We start from the raw sequence: 15,273 nt of genomic DNA, 5'->3' as shown, positions 1-15,273 counted from the left end.
AATTTGAAGATATTTCAAATAATTTGAAGAGTTCGAAAATAATTATATATTGCTTGAAGAAAAAGCTATAACCCTTATATGCTAAATAAAAATGAGAAACTAATTTAATTCCTCACACATTCTATAAATGCAAAGTTCTAGGGTTAACAGGGCAAAAACTGTGTATGTTAACTTGGTCTATTAGCCACTCCAAACAGGATGTACTGAAGCCTTGAAGAGGTTAATTTCAAGAAAAGTTTCTTCTCTTGCTCCTTTTCCAACCGTAACTGCATAGTTGTAGATTGAGAGAACTTCCCTTTCGATAAGTTAGATGACTGCTAGCTATCAATATTGTCTCTGCACTAATACCGTTAAACATCAAATGACAACTTATCAAGCAAATTTTGTCCATCCTTTTTCTTTCCGACTTTTTCCAGTTAGCTTAAACGGAAAGCCTGCTATTTTCTTTTTTCCTACATCATAGTTACTGCAGTACCGAACTGGAGGGTAGAACTTCGAAACGATTCTGAGCTACAAAGGAGATTCACGCCTAGAAAAATTGAAGATGAACGTCGCTTAACACTAGATATATATAACTTATACAGCGGGCGAAATAGTAAAATATACCTCTCCAACTTAAGCGTAATTGTCGCAATTCGGCAATATGCACGCGACTGGCATTATAATGAGTACATATGATTCTGTTCCAATACATTGTAAATATTTTGTCAAAAATTAAACATATGCTTGAAGGTGAAGTACCACACAGTTTGAAGATGAAGAAAATGGGCTTGAGAGTACTATCTAATAGAGTACCTTTTAGTCAGCCTGTCTTTGTCACGTGGTTGTATTCGAATTGTGACAAGTTACGGCTGAAGCCGAACAACTGCTGGAGATTATCCACAGGACTTTACTTTACAAATTCTGGGTGAGTCGAGAAGCTCTTTCAGTATCCGGCACGAGGTGACTGGTCAGCCGGGATGCTCTAGAACTTGCAGAGTTAACTGCATTACGCGGTCGCCTCATACAGCCGTGCGTACACACGATCCTGATATTACTACAGAGTCACGTTATTTAACAGCACGCCAACAAGTGGTTATATTTCTATGCAACGTATCCTCGTATATAGGCGATTAAAATGCATCGTCAAAAAGTCCGCACATTATTCCAGTTACCGGCCGCTTTAACCTGTATGGTCGTGCCTGTTCTTCACAACCTCTCACTACCCGTGCTCTGTGTTGTCTGTTACACGCGGTATCCATGGCATCCGTTACCCAACCACACTCAGTACGAGTATAGGAATACGCTCCCTGTCGAATCGCATGAAATTACCGGCAGACTCAGGACAGCTTTACTTGATAGCTTACGGGTGAGACTTCACACATGGCATCATACAATAAAGAATCGTCGATTTATGGTGAAATTTTATGAAATTTGAAATATGTCGGTTAACAAATGTTGAAATTGATTGCGCTCGCTGTGTGATATACACTATTCGAAGTCGACGCCTGAACGAGGAGATATTTAAACGTGTCTTCGCCAGTCTTTCATCGAGCTTCACTCTTTTCGTACCTCATTATATTGCTTCACATTGAAACTTTTATAGCTGATAGACTGATGAGTCATCGTTAGTGACCGCATAGACTACAGGCCAGACTGCCCGACGAAAGCTGTCAGTCAGTAAACATCATCCGTAATTAGCAGCGTAACAGTTAACTAGACATTGGTATAAGACGTGACATCTACCCAGTTCTTGATATTTCAGCTATATAGCTAAATATGAAGCAACGTATCACCATGCGTAATAAAAGTAGTCCTTTCAGAAAAAAAATTGTATAACTGGAAGTTTAGTCATCTAGAGCAGAGTCCAAATAAAGCTGAGTTTGTTAGGTTATGAGCACAGTTTTTCCCGAAATAATCTCGACTTGATACGAAGAAGCCTTAAAATAGGTGGCTTACAGCGGTCATTTGGCCACCTACAGTGCCGAACGGTTAGATATTATAACATTCAAGGCTGTATACAAAATAAAATGACAGTACACGGATTAACTGGACAATTTTTAATGAATAATAATTAACTGAAAATGAACAGTGTAAGTATATACAGAAAAAAGGTAGAAATAAATAAAAAGATGTTTCCACGACTTCGAAGAGCGCACGAAGATGTAGCGTAATATTTTCGATTTGATTTATTTAGCATTAGTACCTCTACTCACCGTTGTATCTGTAGCTCTAACTTAACAATAGGAACTTCACTCATAACTTCACAAGCTCCTCACGACGCACAAGCTTTGATAGACAATCAGCTCAATTATGTACGGCACTTACAAACTTTGAATAGAAAATGTCATGTTCTTTCGCTCGTTTGTCACTATGCGACATGTATCATTAAACAGAAGTAAGGTATATATTCATTTGTACGAGGACATCGTTTTATCCGAACCCCCATATTGTTTCCCGATGCGGCAATCACATTTTATGAAGCAAAGGGTTTGCTTGATAGCGTTCGAAAAACGCTATGTCAGGGGCCGCTCGTTGGGACGGTACCGAATTAATCTACTTTCCATAGCATTGTCATTATAACAGTAACGCGCGCGCACCCTCTTTCAAAACGGACCCAATATATCAATATTCCGAGTCATTACTTTTTAATTAATGCCGCACGATGCCTGTTTCACGAACTACGCTACAGTTCGTACCAGAAAAAGAAAGTGATCTTAACTTATTTGATTACAAAAAGTTATGTCAACTTTTGCACAGTTGGTTCACTTGATTAAAAAAAAAGAGATGCTTAAGGTAAATGCAAAAATAGTTTTTTTTTACAATATCAACTTATTTATAATAGTCTACGTTCAGCGTAAGCGTAAAGTCTGTAATTCTTTTCATCTACTAGAATTGAGACTTGCTAGAGAAAACATAACGGATATTGTACATAACTACCAACCCATGCGAAATGAATGTAAAATATATCTCGTCTAAGGTAACTAATATCTAAAACAACAGATTTTATGTGCGAGTCGAAGCATGCGTGAGTCTATACAAACCTGCAACTCACAGAGGGTTATATGCGCCTAACATAAAAAACGCAAATTGCATATGGCAGCGCAGTATCAGCTGTTCCGCCTTAATTACTATTTCTCTCATTGGTTAAATATCGGCAGGAGAAAATACTGTATAATATGCGGTCAAGTATATCTATACAGGACAATCGATCCCTGCTAACTTAAAAGACTTCGGACACGAGCCGATCGGTCGGCATGGCTAAGAATTGAAGGTTTTCTATTTATCATCATTTATTAAGTACTGAACTCGAAAGAGAAAACATCGAACAGGTTTTAGATCATTGCATGTATATGCGTATATATAAATGTACGATAATGGTCTAGCTGTTAACGTTCTGGAAGACCCCACAAGCAAAACTGTAACATCTGATATCTTGTGCCTTCAACACACTGGTGGGCTACTCTGTGCCATACTTTCTGTTTTGACAATAGCAATTGTAAGACATCGTCATTATAAGGCCAATTACTTCATTCAGCCTGAAAATTATCTGAGCTTGGGCGAAAGCTGAAAGTCTTCACGATCGCAATAGGCGTTATTATTAATGCACAAGGTCGATAGGTGCCGTTGCGCTTACGACGTTTCGTTGTACCGCTGGCTGAATCCTATAACCGATCTTCGTACGTTAACAAAATGTATCTCGGTTTGTACTTATAAACATAGGTATTTTAAGAGCAGCCTGGGACGTCAGACGATTTCTGCCATTTGTCACTTGCTGTGCACATTTTCTCTTAGATATAACGATATAACGTTATTGTAAATACAATCTCCTATGCAAAATGTTCATTAACTACTACAACAAATTAATGGACTGAGGGACTAGACCAACGAAGAATTCTATTAGCTCCCTTAGAGAGAACTCATGCCGTGTGTGTTCTTTTTGTTCTGAGCATTTGTACGGCAGCTTTATGGCGTTATAGTCTCATATAATTATTTGGCATTTAAGTATGGACAGCTGGTTGAATATATTGTAATAAATACAGTAATGAGCAGGCAGTAATTTTGTTGTCACAACTCTAGCGTTTTGTTAAAGAAGGTACGACGTAAACGTACTTTCGAAAGCAACGCACTCCACTTATTGGTGCATTGTCTATGGAGAAACATCATGGATCTATCATCTCAGGTCTCCGAATACCAGCTGGTGCAATAAGTGTAGGTAGGAAATCATCGTCACAAGCAACCTAAGGCGGTCAGAAATGGAAAGATATCAGGTAAACGGTCTGCTAACTTAGGAATTGTATTAGGTTATGGGTCTTGGCGACTGAAGTGGCAATTCGAAGGAAACCCTTAGACCCCGCCTGGAACCACAATATAAACAGTTTTGTCAATATTTCATTCAAAATATAATATATAGATTCTCAGCGTGCTAAACTACGAAACTTTGTTATATATTATTAAAAATTATGAAACGCTCAACTATGGTTTTAGTATGGGATGTTTGCAGATTAGGATCGTAAGTTAGCACTTCTGAGAATGTAACAAATCCCACTGGCAAAATTATCTAGAGGTCAACTTATATCTACTAGAACATGGTCAGATAACACTGATGCTGCGCTTTGTGTCAAGCAGATCGAAAAGTAAAGGTAAACTAAACGATATATACAAATCTCGGTAATGAAATGCAACGAAATAGCAGCCATTATTTCTTCTGGGTTTCCTTTATTCGATTCAGCCGTTTGTGGACGGCTCTAGCAATTATCTTGTAAGTAATAACTCTGCTAGTAAGCTCAGCGCCAAGCTGCGGTTTACTTCGCCTGTAATCTTTAATGATATACATTTACTGAAAATTTAAACAGCTTCAAAGGATTCGAAGGAGTTACGTCTCGACGAAAGGTGATAACCTTAGGTTTACCCATTGCGGCTCACGTGCTCTATCTATAAGAGTCAATAAGCAAAGACGAAATAGATACTGTGATCTTCACTTCAACCTCAACACATTTCCTAATCATGCTGAAGTTAAGTATTATTAAAACCTTCAACGACAAATTTTGAATAAAATCACTCGTAACTGTACGGTTGATGATTTGCTGCACTGTCGAGGCCGTGGCCAAGACTATAGAAACAGAGCTTCAGTCAATGAAGAAAAAACCATATAAGTAAACGCGATATTATACAAGCCATTCGATATTCCTAGAGGCTTCTTTCGAGGCTACATAACATTAATCGATCACTTATAATAGCTTTTACAGTTTATGCTACATGTTACATCTACAGGTAGGTCTTCAGAAGGTCTATGTCAATTAACTCGTACTAAAATAACTGCGTTGCATGGTTCTATAAGCCACTATATCCGTCTGTTTTTCCAGTGGCGTCAACGTTTGACAGATGACGGCTGGCAGGGCGTTTGGGGGAAGGACACTGTTAACCAATATCTAAACAGCTTGAAATGATCATTGATCATACGGCGATCCCGACAATGGACCAGGTAATGGAAAAAAAAACGCTGTTTCGCTATACGACAATAAACTTTTAAAATCAATATTTAATATCACATTCTATATAGCACCGAACTAAGCTTTATGAATGGTATTGAGTTATTGAACATGATCTAGTTTCGTTTCGTATCTAGTAGTCGTAGTTTTTTTTTTTCCAGAAAAATAAAATCAAACACTCTGGCTTGACGACATGAATAATAATATCTATAATATATATATATATGTAATGAGATAATTACGTACACATCATAAGTTGTGATCACTTGTATTTAAATGTACAGCTGTTAAGCCACCTTATAACTATCAGCATGGAATCTAATTCGATAATATTTGACCTAAACAATCATTGTTTGTGTTTAGTTTTTATTTAGAGGTAGCTATGAGCTTCTGACAGAACGCACTAACACGAATGAGCTCATCATTACCATTATTCCACAGCCTACGCTGACATTTAGACCGAAAAAGCTACAATCTGTTAACGCTAAAATTGTTGGCAAGCTTCGGAGGGCCGGTGAACACTATGTCATTTGCTTGCCGTTGTCTGAACTTGATTGAGCATCTATTAAACGTATGGGCCATAAACAGTCGCAAGGCTACGAAATGTTCTGGTAGTACGACTTTTTGCGTCTGTATCTTTACGCAAACAATAAGACGCAGCAGGGAATATTCCTAAGAACCTCATGAATCCATTGACACTAAAAGTGACGCTGACGTTCAGCTCTGATCGACACGTTAACAATTGACGTCCACTGTCTCCTGTTGTATAAAAAGGTATTGGCTGTTCCAGTTTGTCCACTGCGCCTGCTGTCCTATATAGTACAGCTTAGAGTTCTTTTACGTCGCATCGCAATCCAATTGAGCCGTCAAATAGAGATTCGTTTACAATGACTCCTTTAGTCCTCTTGCTCCTTAGCCTGACAGCGCCTCTGGCGTTTGCGGTCCCTCAGTGCAAGAACCAACATGGAAAGGACGTTGAGTGGTGAGTGAATCGCGAAAACCGTTCACAGGCTGTAACTAGACAATGCGGCCGGTTGGAGCGTCTGACGTGTGGCTTTTCATTAATATTTGTATTGATCATTGCTTGTAGTGATGCAAGAGGAAAATTCTCGCGGGACACCTCTCGTAAAAAGTGCCCGTATTTTGAGTTTAAGATTTCGGGTTTGACTGTCTATGAAGCTTATTTTCAGTTCTGTGTTATTATTATTTCCATTATCATCACAAGTTATTTTTTCTGCAGGTTCATTATTTACAAGCTTCCGAAGATGAGAGAAAATGGAAGGTCAACTTTCACGCCGAACGGTGGTGAGCTTGCCTACGTCGATTCAACTATGAAGCTTTCCACTAAAGGATTTAGGCTGTTAAAGGCTTCTGCATTTGATGTATGCTTAAACATCGGTTAATCAAATAATTACTAGCCATAACAACGTATCTCGAACGTATATACTAACCTGTCAAACAGACCGAGGTAGCACCTCAAAACTAAACCCTGTTGTCTCCCCTTGGTAGGATCGCGATGGTTCAGTTTGTCCAACTATTTAAATAGTTAGCTAATATATTGTAAATTCCTCTTCACCTATCTTGCTAATAGACATAAAATAAAATATATATTTTGTGATTACACCGTTTGCAGATAACAGTAAGTTACGATTTTTACCACGTTTTCTCTCTGGGTATTGTCATTTTTTCAGATGAAAGGTAACCCGTTCGCCTTGACAATAGCTGACCTTTTCCATGGCTTGAAACCTAAAAACTCGCTTTACGTCGTATACAGTGATCAGCCTCCCGACCCTTACAACGGAACCGCCAAGGGACACACAAAGGGTTTGTATCATCTTTCTTTCAGACTTTCAATGTCTATTACGGTTAGATTAGCTTTAAATGAAGATGAACAGCTACAACATTGACTCCGACGAGTGGCCACGTCCGTTTCTCTATATAGTTTGAACCGAATCTCCTACTGCTTCCATTCTATTGACCTATACGTACCATTGAAAAACAAGTCTCTGCTCCTTTTTAGGTGTGGTTCAGTTCACCAAAGATGGCGGCTACTGGCTGATGCACTCTGTGCCTCGCTTTCCTCTCAATGTTCTTTCGAAGAAATTTGAGTACCCGGAATCCGGTCGTGGTAACGGGCAGGTATTTATGTGCATCTCCCTTGACGGTGGCCAACTCCCTAAAGTTGGTAAGAGACGCGTATATAACTAAATTTGATTATGTCGCATAATGTTTAAATTGAAGAACTTGTCAGTCCGCATTGTACTGTAATATTCGTTTGAACCGTAATAAAATATATATAAATATAATGTATGAGCTGATACTGCATTTTAAACAAAAACCCAAACGAAGAATAATTCGATATTATTTCAAAGTAAACCAAATGAGGAAGTCAAGTCCTTCGAACACAATGGCTGACATCCAATAAAATGTGTACCTTCAATCATTATATACTGAGGCGTCCTAGAATGTTAGGCTAGTTTTCATATTGTACTAAATTGTTTATGATGCATATAGGCAGAATCATTCTTTTCATTGCTATATTTACTTTTGAAATATAGCTGCCGCTCTCATCCAACAGTACCCTTACATTTACGAGTCGGGTGCTCCCGAAAGCCTTCTTCAGGTCGAGAATGTTACCGCAGTCATGACGAAAAAGTTTGTTCGCCGCCCGAAGAAGCCAGTACTAGAGGGGACACTTGTGGGTGCTAGCGGAACGAAGTTTCGAAGTTTTGCCAAACACCAGGCTGCTAATGACGGTATACTGTTCAACAACTTATTAGAACGTAGCTACAATAAATAGTTCCTTTTATTAAGCGTTATTTGCTAAATAAATATTGTATGTACCCGTAGCAGAACGCTTAATAACTGATTCCTTTTAAACATTTTATATGAACATGCCACGTTAATATCAGCAAAATGAGCATAGTTAGGATGGTTTTGCATAAACGAACTTAAAATTTATCCAATTTTCATGAAAAAAATATTTTCCCCCGCGCTCTAATAAATATTTCGGGAGCTATATATTTAAGTTTCTGGAGCTGCCGATTATTTCCTCGACAAGCGGCGAAATTACTAGCTTGTGCACTGTTCGATATTCGTGAGGCGCCGCAAACCCTAACGTCATTACGTACCCATATACGTGGTATGCTTGCTAACAGAAATTTATTCGAAGATCATCGCACCTAAGCTTGGCGTTCACATGCTTGTCGAAACATGGCGTAATGGTATTGGGGGTAAACTCGGCCCCACCTGTCCACTAAGGGGTGTCACCGTGACCAACATGGCCAATGTCGTCATCAAGTTCGATAATGGCCAGCAAGTTGTTTTCAACACGACTGAGGATCACGCAAAATGGGCTGTCTCAAATGATGTTAAAAAGCCGTGGTTTTGCAACGGGTCTCTCAACCGTATGGTGAGTTGATACTATCAAGCTGACCGGAAAGTATACGCGTACGCGGAGAGCCCTATGGCCATTGCTTATTATATAGGTTTACTCACCGAATTTATTCATTTTATATTTATTTAATTATTTTTATATTATTTATTTTATATTACTATAATATTCAGTTAATAATTTAATCATTCGGACGGACAAAATTTCAAGCAAATGCTAGCATTTTCTGTATTCAGAAACTGTTCTGAATTTGTAACTTCCAGCTTTCCCAGTACGAGCGTGGAGGACAAGCGATTTGTATCTGGAATAAACTTGTACATCGCCTCTTTACCAACGCTGTGGAGAAATGCCAAATGTGCGACGGACGTCGCGCGGAACATAATTTCTGCAAAGAAACCGTTAACGACGGATGAAATGACGCAACAAAATGAAGTCAAACTTCAGCTGGAGCTATTTCGCATAGCATTCTAGCCATCGATGTACTGTTCTCAATAGCAGACCAGCTCAAAAAAGGTTGATTTTACTCAATAATAATTCTCACAAATTTGAATTTTTTTTTATAGCTGTTGAACCTTTTATCTGGAGTCATTTAGCTTACTTTATTTCTTGTTACGAGTAAAAAGGTTTACGAGGCAAGTCGCAATGAACTTGTTGGATTTCTACAAAATCTAAGCCCTGACGACAACATTCTGGAAAAATAGCCAGTAACTCGTATAGATATATTTTAGCAAATCATTTGTCAAAAACGCTTTTTTCACTCGATAGATGTGACACGAGTTTTCCAATTATGCAGTGACCGGTGCGTGACATACTTTTTGCTATAAGGTTACCGTCACAGGTTTCCAAAATGTCCGACTTCGCAATAATCTTTTGTGCCTACGTGTACACTTAACTTCAGCAGCGCGGAAAAATATAGTATTTTATGTAAAAGAAAAATGAAAGAACGTCCCGCTAATGGTAAGACGCGACTGGAATCACGACTTTGACTCCCGTGGCGGCGAAGTAGATCCGGTGCCGGACTTATAACCAACATGTTTGATAAGCATAAGCGTAAAAAAAAGTTTTCTCCAAACTAAAGTAGAGAACTCGCTCGCAAAAATATCTAGACGTTGGAAATATAATTTTTATTAAATTCTACCCCTATTTATGTTCGAAAAAAAAATCTATCAAAGTGTTAATCTAAATACGTTAGTAGGTAGATAGCTAGACTACAGGTATATGTTTTTTTCCTGGTGCCTAATTGTACATATCGTATCTATATATCTATCACAAGCCTATTGTCCCATTTTTCCATATCGTATTGTCACAGCAGTAAGCGTACACATGTGAATGGACATTCACGCATAGCAGTTGATGTATGTTCTTTCTTTTTTTTTTGCGAAACAACTGATCCATCTTCTTCCGTTAGTGTTGTACGTTTCGAGCGCGCATATTTTTAAACTATTATCCTAGGATGCTAGTTATGACTGTAATTGTAAGCACGATGACTATTACAATCGATAGCGTTGTGGTATAACGATATATCGTGAGCTATGTGTCGTCGCGCATTGACTACGATACGACGGTAGCTAGACAAATATACTTTAGTATATACCCTCTCCATTTGGCGTCCTTGACCGCAAACAGCAATACTTGCGAGCAGTAAATAGCGGACACTTGACAGGCTTATAGATCTCCTTAGAGGGACTACGGCTCGATCCCCTTGACGATCCTCTAATGCTTGCAGTTAGGCCATCAGTGCAAATGGAGAATGACCGACCCGTTCTAAGCATGCGTGTCTGTATCCTATTCAACCACTGTATTCGTTCGACGTCAAGCGCGTAGTTTGAGCACAGCGGGTCTTGCAAGTGTTATTCTCAGGGCTGATGTTGCCCTGTTATTAACCTTGATACTGGTACATCCAAGCGAATCCTTAGAAGTGATTAGCTGCAAACGAACGTAGGTCTCTTTTTGCGGCAGTTCTTTGAGGCAAGTGTTCGTGAGATGATTTCCCAGAGTGACACCTGATAAAATAAACAATAGCTAAGAAGGACCTTGTCCAACGTCGCGCTTTTTATGCTCTTACGTGACTGGCGCCGAACGAGCGGGGGCTGTATCTGCCACTTCATCCGCTACTAAACCTTTAGTAATCACAGCGCGCTTTCTGAGGCAAGAAGCGAAAGATAACAGGACAGAGAGAGACCGTTAGCACGCCGCAAAACGGGGGTTTCGCCGGTCCTTTAGGACTAGCCATGACACCCCTGAGTCGTCCTGTAACGTGGACAGATGGGCCGGACAGCATTGATACGAAAGGCGGTGTGCGCACATCGACTCACCGTCGGCCCCGATGCGTAAGCACCATGCCGTCTACAAAAAGATCGTCATTGTTGGGGATAGCTTCTGTGGTAAGACTAGTCTTCTGGCACGCTTCACTCGAAACGAGTTTCGTCCTGACTACGTACCTACGGTGTTTGGCACCGAGGTAGCTTCAGTACTTATCGGCGACAAAGAAGTTCGTTTGAGCCTTTGGGACACAGCCGGTCAAGAAGCGTACGAACGACTTCGGCCGCTGTCATACCCAGACACAGACGTCGTAATCATTGCATATTCGATCGCGGATCGCAACACGATGCAAAATGCTGCTGAAAAATGGTACGCTGAAATTTGTCATTATCTTCCGCGTATGCCGATTCTACTAATTGGCACAAAACCCGATTTGCGGCCACCGTTCGAAGAGGTACATCCCAAAGATGACCTACTATTTGTTGGAGAGGACGAAGGCAGGAAACTAGCAAGCTACATCAAAGTGGACGAATTTGTTGAATGTGCAGCACTGGCCAACGTTGGTGTAACTGAGGTGTGTCATCAAGCGGCCCTCCTAACAGCGCAGACTTGTAGAAGGAGCCCCCCAAAAAAAAACCATGCGTTCCATAGTCTAGTGGAGCATCAATAATTTCACTAGTTTATATAGAACGCAGAAGAATATGGAAAATTCGTAGATCAGTGCGACGCGATATAGACATGCTACATGCTCTCTACGCATTACGCAAACTCTGGTGAAAGCAAAGCTGTATACAAACGCCCTTATGATTTCTTATGAAGTGCACCGGTCTACTCTAATACGAACAAAGGCGCTAACGGTAATCGAGTGAATCGAAACGTAACGAAGTTACATGCCCATCTCAGGTTGATCGGTGCATTGTGCTCCTCATAATACCTGTACATAGATGCTACACTCTTTCATATGATAAAATAATGCCTAGCTAGTTTAGGTTATTTATGAAGATCAATTTGTGATATTCTGTGTATATAAAATGAAAACGCTGATGACGTTCCTTGTTACCTGGTGTATGTTTATTATACCCACGAATCAAGATGTTTTTTTCTAATTGACAATCATATCATTATAGCTTTGTTAGTACAGTATATGAGAAGAACGCATATACACAGTCATTTTCTGTTGGAATCTAGGCATCTGTTCCATTCAATACAAAGTATTCCATTTCAACCCACCAGGAGCTACGCTGATTAAGAAGAATACTCAAAGTAAGTGGCGTTCTATAAGCCATGTTAGTGGCGTAGTAAGCAAAGTCTGCAACAACGATCAACATGTAACACGGTAAAATTGTTGTTGATATTTAAACCGAACGTAATCGAAAGCTGTCGTCAGCTTTCGAACCCGAACAAATGATGATGATGATGATGTGCTATAAGTCAAGTCGAAAAAATTCAGTAATTACTTTTAGATCGTGTGCAGTTATGTATTATCTACTGGTTCAGTAGCAGTAGTAATTTATAGCGCGTTGAGAGATATCACCCCACTGGTTACGTGGACAGCCGTTCGGCTGAACGTAAGCGCGTTTTGGTGGTTGGCACGTAATGAGTCAGCCCTGTCGTCCGCCTAATTGCGTCAATGTTCCGAATCGACCGCGTTTTGTTCGAACGATAAAGCTATCTAATGCTTCTGCCTAGATAGGCAAACGCTATAAAAGCACAAAGGCTGAGGCACATGTAGCCATTGCTGACGTGTGTTATAAGATCGCGGGAGTGCCGCCAGACATCCAGTTGAATCACTTAGCTCATCATTTTTGCGTCCTGATCCGATTGCTATCCACTATAGATACGTATTCATCATTTCCGCATGGTATTTGCTGTAAAATGAGATTTTAACAGAAGGTGAAACTTGAAACGTACAAAGCAGGTGTCGATTTTTTCAAGAAAGGCCGACAATATGGCGTAGAGGCGATGCATAGACCTATTACCCATGGCCAGACCTAGAGCACGAAAATTTGATACGGAAAAACCAATCTCTAAGGATAACTATTGGGTGGGATTGGAAATCATTGGGAATTACATTTGTTTGACATGAGCCGCTTGAAGGTCGATTTAAAGCAAGCGCGGGAAATGGCAGTAATGTAAATTTTTTAAGTAAAACATTTGTAACAAACGCATTTACTGTAGGCACACATCTTATTTGTAGCGTATTTTCCCCCACTGAGGAGTGTTTGACCCCCAGATGTGGCCCGTTTACTAAGTACATCGCATACCAACCTGTCGAATTCTTTTTATCCCTTGTTTATCAGAGTTTTCAGCAAAAAAGAACTTATGACAGTTGTCCTTAAACTGATCATTGAGAGAACTTAATAACAATTATACTCAAGGAAAATAAAATAAAACTTCGGCTTTCTCACTGAAATTATTCACGGCAAATTGCCGTTCGCCGCAAGATATTATTGCTTTAATTAGTTTTTAAGCTATACCACTCGCGGCGACATCAGTCAGTACTTCGAAGATTGGGCTGCCTTCCCTACTATGTTTGTATGAGTCACAACCGCAATGTGCTCCACGCCCGCCGCAAGAGACTGCATAAAATCAGCTGTGTCTCTCTTGACAATTTTATACTTTGTTGTTTATATCGTATCTCTATATCGTATTGAACTCTGACAGGCCAGCAACTTAACTGCAAAACAACGTGATAATACCGATGACGACTATGTAGAAAAGATCCTTGTCTTTGGGAAGCTTCTGGTCGAATTCCACCAGCCCGTAACATACTGTATAGTAGTAATATGATTATCACAGGATGAGTCCATCAATATTTACAAGTACAATCAACCAACTGTGTCTTACCAGAAAAAATCGGATCGGGTTACTCCGTTACCAGAATCGAATACTTGCGAGGATTATGGGGGTTGTCAAGGGCCACTTTTTTTGAAAGCGGCCTGTTAGATCTGGAACGTTTGTCCAGCATAGGTCTAGAAGTAGATGGTTTGGGCCAAAGGTGGGTCATGCATGTAGTTCGAGCATTCGTGAGAAAAGAATTCTCATTGTTGCTAATTTTTCTTCTATCATTCGTCTTCAGGGTACTTCCAAAAGCTGCAGCTATAATCGACTCACTGCTCGATCTAGTCCCATGCGGATGTTTGCGTGAGCATGCACGATTTGTTGGTTTAGATGAGAGTGTCGAATGGTCCTTGTGGTCGAGTACCTTTACTACGCTCACGTATATAAATCTAGAGAATGTCCTGTTAAATCCATATGGCCATATTAGGCTGGCTGATTTTGACACAACAAGGTGTCTATCGCAAAGCTACAACGTTCCGTGGTACTGCACATATATTGACACTAGAGATGGATATCTGAGGGCCCTCTAGAAGGAAGAATCATTCAACGCTTAACGAGCTATTCTAGAGGAAATCTGAGTCGTAGTTGAAGGGCTATAGAAACATAGCTTTCGTTTTTCTGAAGGATTCTTTAAGACTATTGTGAAAATAACCTAGGTAGTGTTATCGGTAATGACTTTCTTTAGGGTGAGCTCATGATTAGTGAGACAGTTACGGACTTTACGCATCGGATACTTCGTATCCAATGCTTAAAGGTAATAATAGGGTGATAAGGCATAGATCCTTCGACAAACTAAGCTGGGCTACTTTATATGAGTAGGTATCACCGAAGCTGGATCGGATAGAGCCGTGTATTAAGAGACCCGGGCTGTTGTTTGAGGGCGGACATTCGGATCAATTTTGTCTGCGAGGGCATAAACTGTTTTAGTGCGTGCTTGTTAGCTTCGTTTGCCATATTATACCGTAATGTGTTTGTGTACGCTATCATATACCCTAAATTAAGCAATATAATAAACTTAATGTTACTAAAGTGGCCTTAAGAAGCCGAAAGAATCTATTGTTTCTCTTAGAAGAATCGACTATATTCTCGACACAGTTTTCTTTAAAAAATATGGGTATTCCATGTAAAGTAAGCAAACTTCTTCTACATGCCGATTTGCGCGGCTGCTGGAAGCTTTTGTTTAAAACAATGCTTACAACCTTTTTACGTAGGTCGACCTCTCGAACCGCCCTAAACATATCTGTTTGGTTACCTATTGTTCCCGGGTTGAAGTCGTTCCACAGGTATTTAGCGGACTGGGCCGCC

General features: G+C 39.9%; 2 protein-coding genes across 3 annotated transcripts; both read left to right on the top strand.

Annotated features, from left to right (window-relative positions):
• Positions 1–4,683: 4,683 nt before the first annotated feature.
• On the top strand, positions 4,684–9,427 carry LOC111267697 (plancitoxin-1). 2 transcript variants are annotated; one of them, XM_022846105.2, is made up of 7 exons: positions 4,684–6,453; positions 6,712–6,853; positions 7,163–7,295; positions 7,492–7,656; positions 8,030–8,227; positions 8,630–8,883; positions 9,129–9,427. In XM_022846105.2, the coding sequence occupies exons 1-7, from the start codon at positions 6,359–6,361 to the stop codon at positions 9,276–9,278; spliced, it is 1,137 nt and encodes a 378-aa protein (XP_022701840.1). In that variant the 5' UTR covers positions 4,684–6,358; the 3' UTR covers positions 9,279–9,427. The 2 variants fall into 2 exon arrangements, with proteins under 2 accessions (XP_022701840.1, XP_022701841.1); XM_022846106.2 differs by having other exon boundaries at positions 6,365–6,453; positions 6,712–6,776.
• Positions 9,428–9,549: 122 nt separating this feature from the next.
• Positions 9,550–12,186, top strand: LOC111267698 (rho-related GTP-binding protein RhoA-A-like). Its single transcript, XM_022846107.2, has one exon. The coding sequence runs from the start codon at positions 11,192–11,194 to the stop codon at positions 11,795–11,797; it is 606 nt and encodes a 201-aa protein (XP_022701842.1). The 5' UTR covers positions 9,550–11,191; the 3' UTR covers positions 11,798–12,186.
• Positions 12,187–15,273: the final 3,087 nt, after the last annotated feature.

This window comes from Varroa jacobsoni, unplaced genomic scaffold, assembly GCF_002532875.2.
Source record: "Varroa jacobsoni isolate VJ856 unplaced genomic scaffold, vjacob_1.0 scaffold_1212, whole genome shotgun sequence".
NCBI classification, from domain to species: Eukaryota; Metazoa; Arthropoda; class Arachnida; order Mesostigmata; family Varroidae; genus Varroa; species Varroa jacobsoni.
Note: the sequence above shows the minus strand (reverse complement) of the source record. Positions and strands in the feature narration are given on the sequence as shown.

What these genes read in the sequence shown, in the direction of transcription:
- LOC111267697 (XM_022846105.2), top strand. Translation starts at nt 6,359, where the DNA reads ATGACTCCTTTAGTCCTCTTGCTCCTTAGCCTGACAGCGCCTCTGGCG. An exon ending in TAAAGGCTTCTGCATTTGAT is followed by an intron (nt 6,854 to 7,162) that starts GTATGCTTAAAC and finishes TCATTTTTTCAG; the next exon opens with ATGAAAGGTAACCCGTTCGC. An exon ending in ACGGGTCTCTCAACCGTATG is followed by an intron (nt 8,884 to 9,128) that starts GTGAGTTGATAC and finishes TGTAACTTCCAG; the next exon opens with CTTTCCCAGTACGAGCGTGG.
- LOC111267698 (XM_022846107.2), top strand. Translation starts at nt 11,192, where the DNA reads ATGCGTAAGCACCATGCCGTCTACAAAAAGATCGTCATTGTTGGGGAT.